This window comes from Coffea arabica, chromosome 10e (assembly GCF_036785885.1).
Source record: "Coffea arabica cultivar ET-39 chromosome 10e, Coffea Arabica ET-39 HiFi, whole genome shotgun sequence".
Lineage (NCBI taxonomy): Eukaryota > Viridiplantae > Streptophyta > Magnoliopsida > Gentianales > Rubiaceae > Coffea > Coffea arabica.
Genome location: NC_092328.1, coordinates 538939 through 558234, shown reverse-complemented (window position 1 = coordinate 558234; position 19296 = coordinate 538939). Strand labels below are relative to the sequence as shown.

The 19296-nt window shown below is 36.3% G+C and overlaps 3 protein-coding genes across 7 annotated transcripts; 2 read left to right on the top strand and 1 right to left on the bottom strand.

Moving 5' to 3' along the window:
- Window positions 1-501: 501 nt before the first annotated feature.
- On the bottom strand, window positions 502-4171 carry LOC140015068 (G2/mitotic-specific cyclin-2-like). Of its 2 annotated transcripts, none has more exons than XM_072066939.1 (12): window positions 4014-4171; window positions 3704-3785; window positions 3412-3547; window positions 3236-3292; window positions 3014-3062; window positions 2742-2894; window positions 2541-2669; window positions 1678-1767; window positions 1353-1574; window positions 1157-1255; window positions 895-1073; window positions 502-800 (listed from the first exon to the last, which is right to left on the bottom strand). In XM_072066939.1, exons 2-12 carry the CDS (start codon window positions 3765-3767, stop codon window positions 647-649), a joined length of 1332 nt encoding a protein of 443 aa, XP_071923040.1. In that variant the 5' UTR covers window positions 3768-3785; window positions 4014-4171; the 3' UTR covers window positions 502-646. The 2 variants fall into 2 exon arrangements, with proteins under 2 accessions (XP_071923040.1, XP_071923039.1); XM_072066938.1 differs by having other exon boundaries at window positions 1678-1791; window positions 4014-4152.
- A 2516-nt stretch (window positions 4172-6687) lies between these two features.
- LOC140014970 (U-box domain-containing protein 15-like) lies at window positions 6688-9548 on the top strand. The gene is made up of 4 exons (XM_072066710.1): window positions 6688-7190; window positions 7301-7417; window positions 7709-8137; window positions 8330-9548. The coding sequence occupies exons 1-4, from the start codon at window positions 6840-6842 to the stop codon at window positions 9383-9385; spliced, it is 1953 nt and encodes a 650-aa protein (XP_071922811.1). The 5' UTR covers window positions 6688-6839; the 3' UTR covers window positions 9386-9548.
- A 4071-nt stretch (window positions 9549-13619) lies between these two features.
- Window positions 13620-17392, top strand: LOC113712325 (uncharacterized). Of its 4 annotated transcripts, none has more exons than XR_011821979.1 (4): window positions 13620-13798; window positions 14618-15393; window positions 15491-15831; window positions 16859-17392. XR_011821979.1 is itself a non-coding variant. In XM_027235692.2 (4 exons), exons 2-4 carry the CDS (start codon window positions 14649-14651, stop codon window positions 16987-16989), a joined length of 939 nt encoding a protein of 312 aa, XP_027091493.2. In that variant the 5' UTR covers window positions 13620-13798; window positions 14618-14648; the 3' UTR covers window positions 16990-17392. The 4 variants fall into 4 exon arrangements, 3 of the variants coding, with proteins under 3 accessions (XP_027091493.2, XP_027091492.2, XP_027091494.2); XM_027235692.2 differs by having other exon boundaries at window positions 15512-15574; XM_027235691.2 differs by having other exon boundaries at window positions 15491-15574.
- The last annotated feature ends 1904 nt before the right edge of the window (window positions 17393-19296 follow it).

The window sequence follows — 19296 nt, the reverse complement described above, 5'->3', positions numbered from 1 at the left end:
CCCTGTGCTTCCTGGGCTTTGTGGACGGATAGAAATAGATTCTTTCTTGATCCTGCTAACAGAGACCTAAAGACTTGGATCTCCTTTTGTGGAAGTTCAGCTTCTGAATTTTTATTTTTAGGTCCAACAAAACTGAGGTTGATTACGAGGCATGAAGCTCTTATTAATTGGCTTGGAACCTCTTGATGTTGGAAAGCAGGAGCTGGCGCAGCATTCCATGATCATTAGGTGCTAAAGCTTGGGCCATCAGAGATGGATTGCAACTTGCAATCCCTACTGAATCATCAGACTCAAAGGTTTTCATTGAGCAGCTTAACAATCAATCAGTCTACTGATTAACATGTTTAGAGAAGCAAATTAGCGTGCAGACTCATTGGTAAAGCATGCAGGGGAACGACGTTCTGATTTTGTTATACACTTCCCCCCGCCTGCCTTTTGTCACTACTAGCTTGTATATCGATCTTAGAGGAGTCAGCTATCCTTAGATTGTAAGCAAACTCATCCCATGCAAGACAATATTATTTGATGAGAACAGACGGTTGGTTTAAAAGTCAAGAAAGCAAATCTGGAAAATAGAACTCAGCTAAATTTGTACATCAGATCAACGAAAATGCATAGCAACTTGTGTGTTGCTCAACGGGCCAAATCAATCTTGCTGAAAAGTTGCGTCCAACAGAAAAAGGGCAGGTTGTGATTTGGCAGCATATCCATATTTTGATGTGCTGTACTTTCGGTGAACACCAGTAAGCTTGCCGGTGCCTGCCTTCTGATGGAAAGTAACCATGAGTTTTGAGCATTCCCTAGAATAACCAAAAAGACACGTACAATTAATATACTATTTTCTTTTATGAAAAAATTCATTAATGTGTGAAAAGAGCATAAGGAACCACTTACAAAAGCTGATCTTCAGTGTAGTTTGTGTGCCTCTCGCATGTCTTAGTCCACTTCTTGAACCCATTGACAGAGCATTGTGCAGTAAAGATTGCTGCTGCTGCTAAGAGAGACGGGGGGAACCTAAGCATTTCATACTCGAGGAGGCACAGCTCAACGATAAAGAAGGACAGAAGCTCCAACTAGTCACCAGAAGATTATTGCCAGTTATTAGGCAGATCAAGATAGTGCAAAAAATTCACATACACTAAATACGAAACAATACCTTTTTATTAGATTCAGCAGCTTTAAGAAAGCGCCTCATGAAGACATAAGCAGTAGGCACTGAAAGATTAAACTGCAAGGTATTGATCATTAAGCTCTCCTGCAGCGAGCCACAGTTCAATTTTAGTTATATGACAAAGGAAACCTTCATATATCAAAGATCAACTCATAGACAATAGATGCCATAACAAACCTACCATCTCAAGCACGTCATTTCTGGAGTAAGCCCTGTCAGAAATCAATATGAGGTCTTCAACGACAGGAACAGAAACTTCTTCATACTTGCAAGCCAGAAGCATTGCTGTCACTCCAACAAGTTGAAGTTTCTTGCGCACCACAGAGACTGTTGTTAAGAACCTATCTATTAGATTGACAGTTAAATACAAGGTCTCATCCATCAGTTCAAACTTGTAATGCACCTGTACATTCAGAAGTACAGTGTTAGCCGCAACCTTTTTCTTACTTCTGACAGTTCAGAATTTGTAAGAATGCCACCAAAGTAATGTGAAATTATATCTTTACCTCTATCAGCCAGTCAATAAGAATGCCCCTCATCCTCTCATTGATGTCAAATTGCTGTGCCATGTAGTTCGATGGGACACAGCTAGATATCTGCATGCGAATAATGAAATAAAACTGAAATAAAGATAAGAGTCTGTCAACAAATGAGGGATCAAATATCTGCAAATCTTTTTTTTTTTTTTTTGGGGCAAAAGCCGCAAGACATTACTGTCACTTCTTTCAAACATTACCTTGTATCACAATTAAGAACTGGTTGTTACTTTTTTTTTCCTCTTAAGAAGGAATTAGAAGAAATCTGTAAAGACAGCAGTGCTCAATTCGAGTAGCAGTTAGCACAGATGCTTCAGTTAAATCAAGTGAATTAATTCAAATTGAATAAACTAGGCTTCTCTCTTCCACTGGCCTAAAGAAGGGTTATGAACTAAAAGAATGGACTCAGCACATAGGAAAACTTACTAATTAACATAATTCACTATATGGAAACAAGACGCTGGAGTGGAAACAAGACTATATATAGGGCAGGACTATATGCACAATCATTTAAAACAAGCAAACAAAAGTCACGAACTCAATCAATGAACTAAGCACATTGGAAAAGTTACTGATTTGAAAGAAATAGATAATAACCAATCTGAAGTGCTACGCACATAGATGAACTTACTGAGTTAACATAGTTCACTATAAGGAAACATGACTTTAGAGTGGAAACAAGAGAACATCATTTAAGACAAGGCAAAGAAGGGTTACAAGCTCAATGAATGGACTAAGCTCATGTGGAGAACAAAGTAGAGCAATTTGAAACAAATAGACAATAACCAAACTTAAGTCCTTAAGAATGCAGGAGAATGGATTTGTTATGTGACCTCGGTTCTTTTGTAGTAGGCATACAAGTCATCGATATATTCCACAACTGCTAGTGGGTTATTCTTATCAACACTGTCTATGTCCACCACTTGTTCCACAGCTATATCCTCCATCTCAAACTCAGCATCCTGCAATCAAGTAAAAGATGAAGGAAGCCATCCAATAAAACCAAAAGAAAATAGAAAAAGTGAATTAAATACCATCCGATCTATTTCCTCGAGCATAGCTTCTGTGTGTTGCACGGACATTGGCACTGGATAGTCACCATTTGATTTGTAGTCCTCCACATCAATAATGACGCAATCTTCAGATGCACTTGCTTTAGGGACTGAATTGACTACTGGCTTTTTTTCCTATGGAAATAAAATCACACTATTCAGACTTACAACAATAACACACATAAATCATTTGACAATGATAGAAATTCGTCTTCCTATGCCATCTTTCATTTGTTTCCAAAAGTGATGTATACCTGAATCAGAGGCTGATCCTGTTTCGAAGCCATTTGAGCCGCAAACTTCCTGATCATATAGCAAGAACCAAGACAAAAGGAAAACAAATAGACAAAGTGACACAAAATAGTTCATTCTGCAACCAAATGTGCAGCTTCTTAATCTTTGATAACCAATAAATGAAGAATGATAAAGCCACTTAAATCTCAGAACCGACATCAAGGATAGCAGAATCCACCAACCTAGTGATTGGTCGATGGACTGGAATAGGAGGGATATTAGCAGCAGTTGCATTATGCCTGTATAAAATGACCAGGGTTTTAAATAAAACAAAGGAAAAGGACGAGTAATTCATTTGAATGAATAGAAAGATCAAATTTTTAAGAACCCTCAAAGATTAGGGTTTAAGAGATCATACTCTGCCAAGACACCTCTTTTGTGGACAACACGGGGATAAGGTGGAGGCCCTATAACGTTCCTATTGATGGTGCTCAATGCCCTCCTATTCTGCCCAATTGATTCCGTCAACTTTCCTCCTCTAGCCCCCATATCCCCTTTTGATACACAATCAAATGATATCAGAAGTTAGGGTTTTGTAATCTATGGATGCCAGACCATCATAACTTGAGTGGATGATCAAAATAAATAAAAGAAAATAATCAAGAGGGACCAAACTATGAGAAGATAAGCTGCATTCAAAATTCAAGTACCTCGAGTGTTAGAGGGCCTAATCAAACCCGGGTAGTTCTCATCTGATCCTGCCGTCTTGGCCATCTTCAAGAACAGCTACACCTAATAACAGGATTTAAAAAAACAAAAGAACTTTTCAAAAACCCATTCAAGAATTTGAGTAGTTACTTAAAAATAATTTATCGCAGAAATAAGCAGTCCAAACAAACGTAATATAAGGATCCGAAAAAAGAAAAAAGGAAAAAGAAAAGAAGAAAACCCAATTCATAAAACATAAAGAGAGATGAAACTAAAATCCAGGGTTATGACGAGAATCCCAGATAAAGATACCTGCAGCAATTCCGATGAAAGGAAGTATCTTATTGTTTCAGTTAAAGCGGCCGTCAAATGAAGAGAGAGACCAGAGAAAGCTCCACCAAAATGATCAGTGGAGGGGATTCATCTTGAAGAAGTGTTTCTCTCTTTTTCATTAACCTTGTCTATATCTCAGTCTTCTGGGTTGGTTTTATTGAGGGTTTTATTGCTTAATTGCAGTAGGAAGAAAATGGATAAAAGCGGCATGAAAGGGTAAAAACGGCAGAAATATGTCCGGACATAGCCCTCTTTTCATATTTTGAAAACAACGGCTAGTAAATTGTGGCCGTTGGATGAAAAGTTGCGATGGTCTATTCTTTGCTTATTAACGGTTGTTTCGGCCGTCGAACCCCTCGTCCCTCTCCCAAAAAAAAAAAAATTATATATATCCCCTCCGCCGCCCGGGTCAAATGTGTGTTTCAATAACTTTTACCCAGATAGATGATGATGATTCTGATGATGCCCTTACATTAATTTAAAGGAGTATTTAAGACAGCCGGGTCTACTACTGAGATGCTTTCTCAATTTTTTTTCCAAAAAAAAAAAAAAATTCTCCCTCCGTCCCATTTTGATAGTTATATTTTCCTTTTTCGTCTGTCCCAAATTATAATCCACTTTCCAATTGAAGAATGTAGTTATATTTTAATTTTTCTAAAATACCCTTTATTCAATGTAAGTTGTTGTTACTATAAATTTACCCCATTTAACGAGAGTTAATTCTTTTTTTACCATCAATTCAAGTTCCCATAAAGTTGTACTTTAATTAATGTGAGGGTATTTTAGGAAAATAGTTACCTAAATTAATTGGTCCAATAAAGTTAACTACTTTTTCTTAAATTGTGTGAAAAAAAAAAATCAAAACTATCAAAATGGGACGGAGGGAATATACTGAATTTGCTAATGAATTAGATAACTGATTTTCTATATATGGTAATAATGGTGTGGTCTGGTCTGGCCATTTACACAACTGATTTCCAATTCCATCCATGCACTTTATAGCCCATTACTCTGTAAAATTGCTATGCCTATTCTTGCGGGAACTATAAATTGTTATTTTAACTTTTCTTTGTTGTGCTTTTTATTAGTTCTGATTTGAATGTTACTAACTACCAAACATTTGTGCTTGTATCACAACAGTTAATCTGCCTAGAGAATAAATGAAGATGACCAAATTCCAATAGGGTTAGGGCATCATTCCCTTGGCTATTCTTTTTACTCCCTCCGTCCTATTTTAATAGTCATGTTTTCCTTTTTCGTCTGTCCCAAATTGTAGTCCACTTTCCAATTGAAAAATGTAGTTGTATTTTAATTTTCCTAAAATACCCTTATTTAATGTAAGTTGTTGTTACTATAAACCTACCCCATTTAATGAGAGTTGATTCTTTTTTTACTATCAATTCATGTTTCCATAAAATTGTACTCTATTTAATGTGAGGGTATTTTAGGAAAATAGCAATATAAATTTACTTTTCCAACAAAATTAACTACTTTTTCTTAAACTGTGTGAAAAAAGAAACAAAACTATCAAAGTGGGACGGAGGGAGTACTACTTTTAAATTGTAAGCCGAAAAGAAGCTACAATTATGTTTTTATTTTCAAATTCATACTTGGCTTGTTGAGGGTACAATTGGTGCTCTCTATTTTTATAAACAAATTTGATTTGTTTTGGATTGGATGTTGTTTAGAAATCACATAAAGGGCAAAAAAAAAGTGGTTAAAAAACGTGTGTGTTTTGTTTTCCATCCTGCTTTTCTTCAAAAATTGTCACATCAATAATCATGAGAGGGGTGGATCAACTTTCCTTATTACAAGCTAATTATGAGATTTGGATTTTTATTTTTATTTTTGGGAAAAGATGTACAAAAGAAGGCTCCTTACATTTGCTAGTTGTCTTTTTCTTAGTCCCCCAAAATGTAAAATAATGCATTTTGATCCTCACACATTAAAAATAATAATCAATTTGATCCCAAATTTTTATTCTAAAGGCATGCATTGAGGCAAGTTTCTTCTAACTTAATGTTCCCTCTTCAACACTATGACGAACATATCTATACGGCCTTTTCTGCAAGCAAACTTGCTCTTTTTCTATTTCTACGCCCTAATTGATCAACATATGGCATATGCATCTTTTTAGGTAAAAAATAATCGGATCAAGAATTTGGAACCAAAGTGCTTGGATCCAAAATACATCATTCTCAAGGTAAGGGATTAAAAAAGTTTATGTTTGTGAAGGACCTTTCGTGAAAATTGTCCCTCGAGCTCCCCCCCCCCCCCCCCCACCCTCTTTTTTTGGCTTATGATTATTAGCTATTCTTATTCTTACTAAACTAACTTGCAAGCCTCTTTTATATGATTTGCCTTCAAAGAAAAAATTAATTTTTTATACATTAACATTGTACATGCTATCATAATTAATCTAAATTTAAATTTTACATATATATCATACATCCAAAACATTCTTTTGTTACCATTTTCAGGATTTTGGACCACAAGAAATTGTTCTCCATAATGATAATGACTAACGTGAAGCTAAATGCACGGACAATTTCCTAGTAGCAGTCATAAATGAAAGAAAAATACAGCCCCAATACCTAATAAAATTTTTTTTTTTGTATAATATTCCATACTTACTGGTGGGTTTCCTATTGGTTGGTCTCTCTCTCTCTCATTATCCAGGAGAATTTTGTTTCAAGACAAAGTAAAGGAATTCCATGTCGATTTTTTTTCCCTTTTTAAGTTTTCGCATACTGAATATAACCACCATGTGGAAAAAATCAGGGAAAGTTTGAAGAACATTTAGGGATGGCGACAGCTGGCGGGCGCCACGTCGTAGAAGGGGAGATTGGAGAGGAAGACAAGAAGCCATTGAGCCCGGTGGTCAAGAAAACTGAGGATCAAATGGATGTGGTTGAAGAACTCATAGGCATGATTGAAAATGTAAAGTCCATAGGAGAATTCAGGAAGACCCAAAGGAAAGAGTGTCAAAGCCTTGTTAGAAGATTGAAGCTCTTGTTACCTTTCTTAGAAGAATTTAGAGACCTTGACAAGCCGATTCCAGAAGCGGCCCTTGAATGCTTAAACAAATTGAAGAAAGCCTTCATTTCTGCCAAGAAATTGTTGACCACCTGTCATTGCGGGAGCAAAATTTACCTGGTTGGTAATTCCCTTGATATGCTTTCGTCCTTAATTTCCCGCATTTCTGATTTTGTTCGTGCCTTTTTGAGTATGCTAATTTCCTGTTTCTAAATATTACCGTGGTTTAGGCATTCGAAACCGAAGCCATTATGGTCAGGTTTCATTCTGTATATGCAAAAATAAGTCGGGCTTTGGATGGCATGCCGTACGAGGAGCTTGGAATTTCGGATGAACAGAAAGAACAGGTCTGTCATCGTAAATCTCACTATCTATAACATCTGCATTTTCTTTCTAGAAGGACATTATGGGCTTCTAGCATTTGCATTTGGGGGTGGTGTCACTTGCACGCGTACATCCCTAGCTGCTGCAGGATTTTCAGTGCCTAATGTTTTGTCTCAGTTTATGGATAATGATGTTGGATGCTATTTGACTAATTCTTAACAGCTATTGATTGGCCTTTTTTTTTTTCCCTTTTTTCGATGATGAAAGAGGCGTAATTCTTTTCATTTGTTGCCTTTGACGCTAATTTTATACAGGTTGAGTTGATGCGGGCACAAATTAGGAGATCCAGATCGCGGGCTGATACTCAGGATATGGAATTCACGATGGATTTGATGGTGGCATTGTCCACAGAGAATGATAGAAATGCAGACATTGCTAGTGTTGAAAGGTTGGCAAACAAGCTAGCTTTACGTACGGTTGAGGAGCTGAAGGCTGAAACGTTGGCTGTTAGAAGGCTTGTCAAAGAAAGAAGAGGTCATAATGCAGAAGGCACTCAACAAATCACGCTTCTTCTCAAAAAATTCCAAAAGTTTGCCGCTGTTCCAGAAACTGGTGCACTTGACGATCCGCTTATGCCAAAAACTCGTAAAAAATGTGCTTCTGCTGTAGAAATTCCCCATGAGTTCCTCTGTCCCATTACCTTGGAGATTATGATAGATCCGGTAATCGTAGCAACTGGACAGGTAATAACATATTTCTCCGGGTTCTTTAACCCAACCTCAACCACCATGCACCCTTTTCCATATTTGCTTATATTTTCTCATCAAGAAAATTTACTTCCCTTGCATTCTACCACTTGGTACAAAACTGAGGTGTAGATCAAGGCCATGTAGCTCTGACACTAATTCTTTGTTTATAATCAACGTCCATTGTAGACCTACGAAAGAGAGAGCATACAGCAATGGTTGGATTCAGGCCATCGAACCTGTCCAAAATCAGGGCAAGAGTTAACTCACTTATCACTGGCACCAAATTTTGCCCTCCGAAACTTAATTCGGCAGTGGGGTACCAAGAACAATTTCCAACTTTTCACAAAGGAAGCATCTGCAAACCCCAAGAATCCCGTTACGGAAGATGATGGAGAGATATTATCCCTGGTTCAAAATCTATCTTCAAGTCAGCTAGATGTGCAGAGGAGTGCGGTGGAGAAGATTCGTATTCTCTCCAAAGAGAGTCCTGCAAACAGGATTTTGATTGCCAGTAGTGGAGGAATCCAACCACTTGTGCAACTACTGTCCTATCCAGACTCCAAAATCCGGGAGCATGCTGTAACAGCAACATTGAACTTGTCAATTGACGAGTCAAACAAGAAGCTCATATCCAGCGAAAACCCTATTCCAGCTATAATTGAAATTTTGCAGAGTGGAACTGTTGGTGCCAAAGAAAACTCGGCCGCAGCATTGTTCAGCTTATCAATGCTCGATGAGAATAAAGCAACAGTAGGAGATTTAAACGGCATCCCACCATTGGTACTGCTGTTGAAAAATGGGACAATAAGGGGCAAAAAGGATGCTGTGACTGCACTCTTCAATCTCTGTCTCAATCATAGTAACAAGTCCAGGGCTATTGAAGCTGGCATTGTGACTCCATTACTCAGCCTACTGGAGGACAGGAACTTAGACATGATTGACGAAATCCTCTCCCTTATGCTGCTTCTTGCATCAAATCCGGAGGGAAGGCAAGAAATTGGACAGCTCTCATTTATTGAGACTCTCGTTAACTTCATCAGAGACGGCACTCCCAAAAACAAGGAATGTGCAACTGCAGTTCTTCTGCAGTTGGGTTCAAATAACTCCAATCTCATTCTGGCTGCACTTCAGTATGGTGTGTATGATCATCTAGTTGAAGTCACCAAGAGTGGAACTGACAGAGGTCGAAGGAAAGCAAATTCAGTTTTACAGCTTATGAGTAAGGCTGAACAAATTCCCTAGGTCCGTAGTCAATGCAAATGACAGGTTGATAACTAACCATTCTTTGAAGCATCGTGTTGTATAATTGAACTTTTTTTTTGGGATGCCATCCTGTTAACCAATCCCGAGTTAACTAAGTAGCAGCAATTGGCTTTTAGATTACACTTTGTCATAAGATTATTAATCACACGTACCAGCTGATGACAAAGGAAAAACAAATTAAAAAAGGTTGGAATTGACTGAGAATTTCCCCGATGACGATTAATTTGGCGAAGGCCCGGTAGGTTGCCTCCATCAATTCACCTGCAGCCTGCAAGGGGTGACTGAATAAGTTGATCCACATCTTCGCATTGGAGCCAGGATAGATATACAGGTAAACCACTCTGTTATTGTCAGGACGGGCTCCGTACCGTCTTCAGATTATTAAGCAGGTAGAGTAGAATTCACTTGACAATCCTACAAAATGGAGACTTCAGACTGGAGAGATATTCACATGCACTTCAAGTTCACTAGGCATTTTCAGAACAAATTTCGACAAAAATAAGTATCAAAACTTGAAAATAATTCAATCCCCTAGGAACCATATGGAGATTAAGGAAAGGGAAAACACCACTTCAAACTACTTCTTGTCTTACTAGCTACTGCTTCTTTTTTTTTCTTTTTTTTTTTTTTCCCCCAAACGATTAGAGATACCAGCTACTGCTTCTTGTCTTACTAATTACTGGCAAATGAGGGCCTTGTTTGGCAGACAAATTTTTTGCCAAGTTTGTCTGCTATAAATTTTTTTAAAATTTTATATACAGTAATCTCAAAAAAATTTTCAAAATTTTTAAACTATACATTTCAAAATATTTAAAAAACATACACACACACTTCAAAAAAAATTTTAAAAACTTCTACAATAAGCTACAATAAAGTTTTAGACAAACACCCAAAAAACTCACTTGCCAAACAAGTTTTTTGGATATTTGTCTAAAATTTTACTGTAATTTACTATAAAAGTTGTAGGGAAATTGTTAAGATGAAATTTTTTTTCTTCTTTCCTTTTCTCTTTTTTTTCCTTTCTTTCTTTTTTCTTTTCTTTCCTCTCATCTTCTTCTCCCTGCCCCCGGCGCCTGGAAGGAAGTTGCAGCAGTAGAAACAAAATTTTTTTTTTTGGCATTTTTCCATCTCCCTCTCCCCCTCTCCTCCCTTCTCCCCTTCCTCCTTCCCCCTTCCCTGCCACCACTCCTTCCCTCTCGCTGAAAGTTGCAACCACAGAAACAATTTTTTTTTTTTTGCATTTTCTTTCTCCCCCTCTTCCCGCTCTCCTCCCTTTCCCTCTCTCCCTCACCCTCCCCCCGCTGGAAGTTACAGCAACCAAAAAAAAAATTTCTTTTTCCTCTCCCTCTCCTCCTAACGCGATCTAGTTGCATGACCAGATCAGGCAGAGAGGGAAAGAAAGAGTAGGGGGATGGGGTAGGAGAGGAGGAGGAGAGAAAGGAAAAAAAAAGGAAAAAGAGGTGACCGGAGGTGGAAAATGTTGTCCGTGCTTGCTGGTCTTGGTCGACGGTGGAGGTGGTGATAAATTGAGGTGGAAGAAGAAAGGAGGAAGGAAAACTTTTTTTTATGTATTTTTTGTATTTTGAAGTGTATAATTTAAAATTTTTAAAATTTTTTTTGAGATTATTGTAATTAAATTTATTTTAAAAAATTGATAGGAGACAAACTTAGCGAAAAATCACTTTGTCAAATTGAATTTGTTAGCATGATTTTTGGACATATGGATCAAATTAGGCTTGTTTGAATTGCATTTTTTTAGATTTTTGGTAAAAAAATTACTGTAGTGATTTCATATATGTAAGGTAAAAATGTGATTGAAAAATGTGTTTACGAAAAACGTAACAATCCAAACAATTCAAAGAAAAATTGCAATCCAAACAATTCTTTGTAAGGTGGGAGATCAAAGGGTTTGACCTTTGCCGCCCTTGACCTCCCATCACTTGCTGCTAGCATGTGATTTCTTCAAATCCAAACGAGTCTGTAATTTACTCGTTTAGTCGGATGGTAGTTTAACTCTCGTTAGTGCTCTTGATTCGGTTGGGCAGTCCTTTAAATAGTTTAGAGTAGGAATAGAAGTAATGTAAAAATTATTAATTGACAAAAAAAAAAAAAAGAATGGATCCTATTGAGGATTAAGGATGCTACATTGTATTGTAGTGTACCACTGGAGGAAAGAGTTTAATACGACAATTTTGTGATTTATCAACTTAAAATAAATAAAGGAAGTACTTCTTTTCTTTTCTTTTCTTTTTTTGGAAGGGGGAAAAACATCTTATTATTGACTGACTTCGTTTGTGTATATGTTATCATCCGGGCCGCCTCACTTCATTTCTATACCAGCTAAATTCAAAATTTATGACATTGGTAAAACTAATATGGGATTTTGAGACAATTGATGATTGAATAATGACTACGCTTAGTAAATATGGATAATTAGATAAATCTTTATAAAACAGGGATTTGAAGATTTAGACATCTAATAATTCTTTGTTGACTATCTTCTTTGCAGAAAGTGAGAGACAACTCATGACATTTGTTTCGTATAATAAATGAGGTTGGCTAACACACGCCCAATAAGAACTTATTAGGAGTGTCCTCAATTGCTACATTTTTGTGAAAATGAAGTTGATTCGTAAAGATACGTAAATGCATAAGGTGTAATAAATGTGAATATGAATTGACATGAGTGTGATTGAATAAAAGATTATTTGAAATTTTTGTTGTAATATTTGACGCAACATTTTTTTTTGGAATGCGATATATAATTTATAAATGATAAAAATGTTAGCATTTTTTGGAATGTAATATCTTTTTTTTTTTAACCTTCCCTCTCATCCTCATAACTTTTCCACCATAAATTGTTATATCCAAAATTTGAACACTGAATTTGATAAAACAAGGCAGTGTAATTTATATAAGATCAAAAGGTAAAACGCCAAAGTTAGGTGTGATTTACATGTTCTAAACAACTACCCTGATAAAAGAAAGTAAAGTAAGGATGCGTTTGATAAAACTGGAGTTTGAAAGTTGAAATTTGAAATTTAGATTGATTAAATTATTGAATTGTTAAATATTAAATCTAAAGGTAAAAAACAAAAAATTCCCATGTGGTAAACTTAATATGCAAAAAAATCCATCGCGGTTTCAAAATATACAACACGACACCCCGTACTTTGAACTAAATTGTAATTTGTTAAACTTAACGGAAATAGACGAAATGACAAAAATGCCCTGATATAATTAAACAAAAGACAGTTCTAAAAAATCATTTGTTTTATTCTCTAGATAGAGAGAATTGAGGGTTAAGGAATAGAACAAATATATTTGTTAAAAACTATATATAAATTTTTTTTTAGATTTCAATAAGTCATTTTCGTTAAGTTTAACGGATTTTATCATCTTTACAATTTAGTTCAAAGTACATGGGTGTCGTGTGTATATTTTGAAACTATAGGGGGACTTTTCTGTGTATTAGGTTTACCACGGAGGGCTTTTTTGTATTTTATCCTAAATATAATACATTTGAATATATATCACATTTAGTGATAAGTTAATAACTTATCACTTATTTTTTGGAGTAAGTTTTGACTAAAAAATTCAGTGTCATTTAATTGATTCAGACGTTTTATTTTTTATTATTAAACACGTCTAAACATGTTAAGATCTGAATCCATTAAATTTAAATGTTGAATTAGGTTATCAAACCGGGTATAAACATTATAGTAGTATATCTCTCTAACAATTTTTTTATTCTATATCTTTTTTATTATTTAATTTTTTTCTAAGATATGTACACACATAGTGTGTGCCGCACCTATTAATATTTATACTAGGAGAGGGAGGGATTATTGTAAACATTTTTGTATTACTTTATGTTTTTCTAAACTACCCTTGATAACTTTATTTTTCCAAGTTCCCATATGTCCTTCTTTCAACTAATATGTATTTCTTATCATTTTGTTTTTTCAACACATTCAGTTAACCTTTAATTTTATTAGCAACTATCAATTATGATTGATTATGAATTACGACTAAATAATTATTATTCATAAATTTTACTTTAGTGAACTTTCTAAATATTTACTATTAGACCATAAAACTAATTATCTTGAAAATGATTTCAAATAGACTAAAAAAAATTTTGGCACAAATTTCTTTTATTAATGGTTGTGCCTCCAACACTAGTTACTATAATGCTAATATGCTAATTACTTGATTTAAGAAGTGGAGTAGCAGCAGTTATAATAAAGACCTGGAATTGGGTGCTCTTTGGAGGCAAAGCTCTCTCTTTTGAAACCTCCTCTTTCATCTCAGTGGCGCCGTCTCTGTCCTCACTTTCTTCCATCTCTTTTCGGATCTATCCTTAGAGCCCCTCCCCCAATTGATAAAGCCGTAAGCCCCCGCTCTCTTTCTCTTTACCTTATTTGACACTTCTCTTACTGATGTAAAGCTGTACAAGTGTGTGTGTTTGTACAGTCTTGCGTGTCTCTCTTACTCCTTACCTGTAAATTTTGTTTGAAATGCTCTTTGATTATGAATTTATGTTGTTAAATGTTGAAAAGTGTTTTCTTGGTTAGAATTCAGGAGTGTAATTGCTGGCCCATCTGGGCTTTGACTGAAATTTTTGGATTTTTAGATTCTTCTTTTCACACACTGCATTTAGGGACTTGAGAGGGTTTTACGCAGTTAATTTGCTTAAAATTTTTTTTCCCTAGTGTCAAATGTTAGTTTCATTGCGTGGTTCCTTAGTCTGCTGCATCTTTCTTGTATTGTCAGTCAAATTGGGTTTAATTATTTTGCTTGTGATTAAATTAATCCTTTGTGTGATTTCAAAGTAAATTTGTCGTAATACCATGGAAATTAGGCTTTGTTCAGTGTGATACCGCTAGAATTGATATCGACTCGAATGGGGTCTAGACTGACTGATGGTTTTTCCCTGCTATAACTTCAGTAAGGAGATTGCAAAGTCTCTTTATATCGGAAGTCAATAGGATAGAAATGCAGTTAGTTATTTGACTCTTTTTCATCAGTCAGTTGCTGTTTGGCAAAAAGAATGATTTGCTTGTTTAAAATTGTTATGCTCTAGATGTCCTAATTCTATGGTCTTTTATGTTATACAATCCTTATTTGTGCTGGAGCAGACTTAGAGATACTAATGAGGTTAAATTAGAAAAGCTTAGTATATCATTTAACCTTTCATTTTCTGCTCAGGCCTCTTGTGAAAGTCAAACTGTATGTGTTGATGATTCTACAAATGATTAATACTGAGACTAGTAGCAATGGAGTGGTTAACGGTGGAGTTGCAATTCCTGCTCTTAAGCAGGATGGTGGTGGTCTTGGCTTTTCTTCTCACAATAAACAGCCACCTTGTGAAACAAAAAAGACAGCACTGAGGGATGTGCAAAATCAAGCCAGTGGCTTGTCACAGAACCATCGAGAGAATTCAAGCTTTCTTGCTTCAGGAGCCAATACAGATGCAGTTAGAGTTTGTGGAAATAAGAGGCTTACACCAGAGCGCCCTTCGGGTTCTGCTTTCTATCCTGCCTTAACCAATTCTTGTGCAAATGAGCATATCATGAATGCACGTCGAAGATTTGAGTTAGAACTAGGCAGGGGAAGAGTTCAAAGCAGCACAACTAAGGTTGCTGATTCTCCTCAGTCCAGGCAAGTGCACCAATTGCAGCAAGAAACTCCTCAGAAACAAACTCATTTGAGGGCAAGCAACAATTATTCTGTTCCTGCAGTTCCACCGAATAATATTCCACCCACGAATAGTTCGTTTGGGGGATTGTCAGCTCCAAATTTTCTGGGGAAGTATGCCACTGGCATGCAATCTACACAGTCTGATTCTCTTAGGGTCACATTGGAATGTCCTAATTCTGTTGACTATAAGGGTAGTCGTGATCAGCAAACAACAGAACGGTATGTCCGCCTGCAAAATTTTTTGAAAGAATGTGATGAGTCAAACTGTCGGGATTACATCCAGGGTAAGTCCATGGGTTTCAGAAATCCTATTTCCTCATGCATATTTTTCCTATTCTTTAAATAGTCAACTCCAATGGCTGCTTGATTTGATTCTATCAGTGCTCCGATATCTATCCCCAGCTGAGCTTAGTAGACATGCCTTTGAGTTGGAGGCAAGAGCAATTCAATTAGCAATGGAGGAAGGTATAGATGTTCTTTTTCACCAGTAATAAATGATTACTAACTTCCGAATATTGGTTCTTCTAGGATAAAAAATTTAGAACAATTTCAACAAGACACAGATAGCTCTGGTACATATGTATCAGATAAAGCGCATCCCATGAATGCCTTTTGCGTGTGTGTGCGTGCGTGCATGTGCTCGCATGTGAGTTGGGGGCAGAGAGAGAGATAGAGAGAATTTGATGACGATTGGAGAGTTACAGCTTCTGCCATCTATTAGGGTAAAGGATATTAGTGCATTTGTATTCTAAAATACTGACTTGTCTATATATCTTTTGTAACTGTGGTATGGGCTTTAGGTAATTTTTTTTCAAAGGATATAGATAGTATAGTTATGCAATACAAGTACCCTGGCCAAGTAAAATTTCTTGCAGATTTTCCTTCTTAACAACCAAGAATTTTGCAACAGCGTTGTTTTGACAGTGCTAAGCCCAGCATGTTTCATTGGATCTTATTTTAATTCTTCAGATTATGGACTTGTTTAAACTAAGCTATCTGAAGATGTTGCTACTAGGAAGCTAATTTACTTGTGTAATTGTATCTTCTGCGAATCTTTTGTTAGTTGCGCTGCAACAGTTTCTCTTGCTGTCAGTTTTTAGTTGCTTCTCCTAGAAGTAGCGTGAAGAATAGGGATAGAATATTTTCTTTTGAGTTTGTGCAATGCTAGCACTTGTAATCATTCCAGCGGGGTGGAGGTTGATTATTTTGACGTCTCTTTTGTACTCTCTCACTTATTCAGCTGTAAGATACTAGTAAATCTATTGATTGACAACTGCAGGGCTTTAATTTATTTGATTTAATATTCCACTGTCTTGCCTCTTGACCTTACATATGAGAGGGCAGATGTTTTTCCTAGCATTCTTAATGGGGTCCTTGATATCCCTGAATAGGTTTGCTCTTATCAATGTTGTTGGTCGTGACTTTACATATGAGAGGGGCAGATGTTTTTCCTAGCGTGCTTAATGGGATCCTTGATACCCCTGAATAGTTTTGCTCTTATCAATGTTGTTGGTGTTAAAAATATAGTAGGCTTTATTTCGTACATCGGATGACAATGTCGTGGATGATCTTTCTTGGATCATATACCATTCAACTATCTGCTTAGGCTCAAAGAGAAATTCTGCTGGCAATCTGGCATGCTGTAGATTTAGAAACTTTTTAAGCAAGAGTAATTTTTTTGCTCTCTCTCTAGACTTTGTGGGTGTTGCTTCTCCATTTGATTTTCCTTGTGTCTCATTGCATTTGCAGGAAAAGAAATGCATCGGATGAAGGCCCTGAACGTCCTGGGCAAATCAACCCTCACTGATAGTTCTTTGCAAGCTACGTCTACCCTCACCAGTAATTCATTGCAAAATACTCAGCTATATCCCAGAAAATGAAACTTGCAGCGCTTATATACAATATTTCGCAAGGTAACGAGGGTCTTCAGGCCTTTTTTTTTAGGGGTACTTCATCAAGGATCAAGGATCTAGCAGTGGCTCCGTAGTCCTGGATACTTCAAACATGCATATTACTCCAAGACCTCCGGGTTCAGCCTATTCAACTGACTATGAGAAGTCCATCCAGAGAAAATGTCTGGATTGGTTGGTGGCATAGTGCATTTCAGCAACGCCTAATTGTGTTGGGAAATAAGTTTGATTTAGCAATTAGCTGATTTACCTTCTCAGATCAATTATGCTTCTTCCCTTTTCTTCTATTCCTTTGTGTTGTTTGCCTGACTAATTTATCATGTTTGAAACGCATGGTCACCAAAATATTAGAAGCTAATGGTGTTCGACTGTTTGCCTAGGTCTTCAAGTCCAGCTTTTTCTTCAATTTCTCTTGTTTGCTGGTAACTATAACGTCTATGTATCCTCCTTTCCGGCGGTTGTCATGTTAAAAGTTTTAGGAGCTATATAATTATGCCATTGCTGGTTTTAGGAGCCGTATGATTATGTGATTTTTTCAAGTCTAACCGTGTGTGTGTGTGGTGGTGCATCCGTCTCGTATGGTCCAACAGCTGAGTTTGTTTGGATTATAGAATTATTACACGTAATATATTGCTTGTATCATAAATATATTTTTTAATCTATCTTTTTATATTTTTAGCTATCTTTTTATCTCATATATATCATATCATAAAAAAATGCTATAATAATTATTTCAAATAATACTCTATTCAAACACATTCACTAGTGATTCAATCTCTGTTGGTTCTTTCTAATCTAGTTAAGTCCGTCCTTAAATAAATTAAATTAGCATGGGAGGAAAAGTGGGAGTAATGTAGAAAGAAATCATCGATTGATAAAAATAATAATGAGTGTGTTTGGATTATAAATTATTTAAGATAATTTTGTAAAAAAATATTATAACACTTTTTTGATATGATGTATGTGAGATAAAAAGGTGATTGGAAAATGTGTTGATGATGCAATCAAATCAGTGTGTGTAAATAAGGTGTAAATAAAGTGAAACAACACATAATTCAAACATATGTGTTTGGATTATAAAGATTTGAAATAAAAAAATTTACTTCACAAATTTCAATCACCTTCTTATCTTTCCAATCACTTTTTTATTTCATATACATTATATCATAAAAAGTATTACAGTAATTACTTCAAATAAATCATCCAAATAAATTTCTATCCAAACTATCAATAATGATAATGAGTGTGTTGGGATAGAGTGTATTATTTGAAATAATTATTATAGTATTTTTTATAATATGATATATGGAAAATAAAAAATATTAAAAAATATTAAAAAATATATTTATAATGTCAGTAAAACATTATTTGAGATAATTTATAATTTAAACACATTCCAGAAAATAACGCAGCCGCCGGCCCCATACAAATCTTTATGCTTTAGTCATCAACGGCATATTCCGTAAGACCACTGCGTTCACACTGGATCGACTTGAATCTGCACTACGTCCCAAAAACAGTTTTCCAGATCGTAGCCCTTTAGCATGGGAGCAGACAATTCAAGGTACTGGGTATGACGTGTTGTGATTGCGAGGGTTCAGGGAGTCGTTGTAATGCATCTCTGGCTCAGCTCCGGACTGATATGACAACTTAACCTACGACATTATTCTGCCACCATTTCGTTTCAATCACTCCTCACGGGACAATTTGAGAGCCGGGCCAGGCTCTTTTGTTGGGAGCGCATAATTCAAGGCGTGTCTTGACCGCAATAGCAGCGGTCCGGGTCGTCGTTTCAGGGATTGGTTGTAATGGATCTCTGGATAAGGAACCACGATATTATGATGGATCTCTGGATAAGCCCCATGTCTTTTCAATCAGCAAGACAAAATTCATACCAAGTTTTACTGTGCAATGGATTTCGCGTAGGGGGCAAAAACTTGGGTAGACTCGGTCTACGGACCCATCCAGAGACCGAGAGGTAGAAAATAAGCCACGTCATTGAAGTGAAGTGAAAATTTTCAGTTCAGAATTCTCTCCCATTTGTGTGGCAGGTCGCACGTTTGCCCTTTCCTTTTCCATCACCGGTAGGTATCTACTACTATGCTCCCATGAAAAGATCCAGGCAGATGATGCCATAATATTCGCAAGAGAAAGGAAGCTTCTGACCAGCAAATGCAAAACATCGTTTGATGCGCTATCTCCGTGACTATTTTGATTGTTTTGCTGCCCCTCCCCCGTCACATCCATGGATCCTGAGCAACGGCCAACAATTTGTTT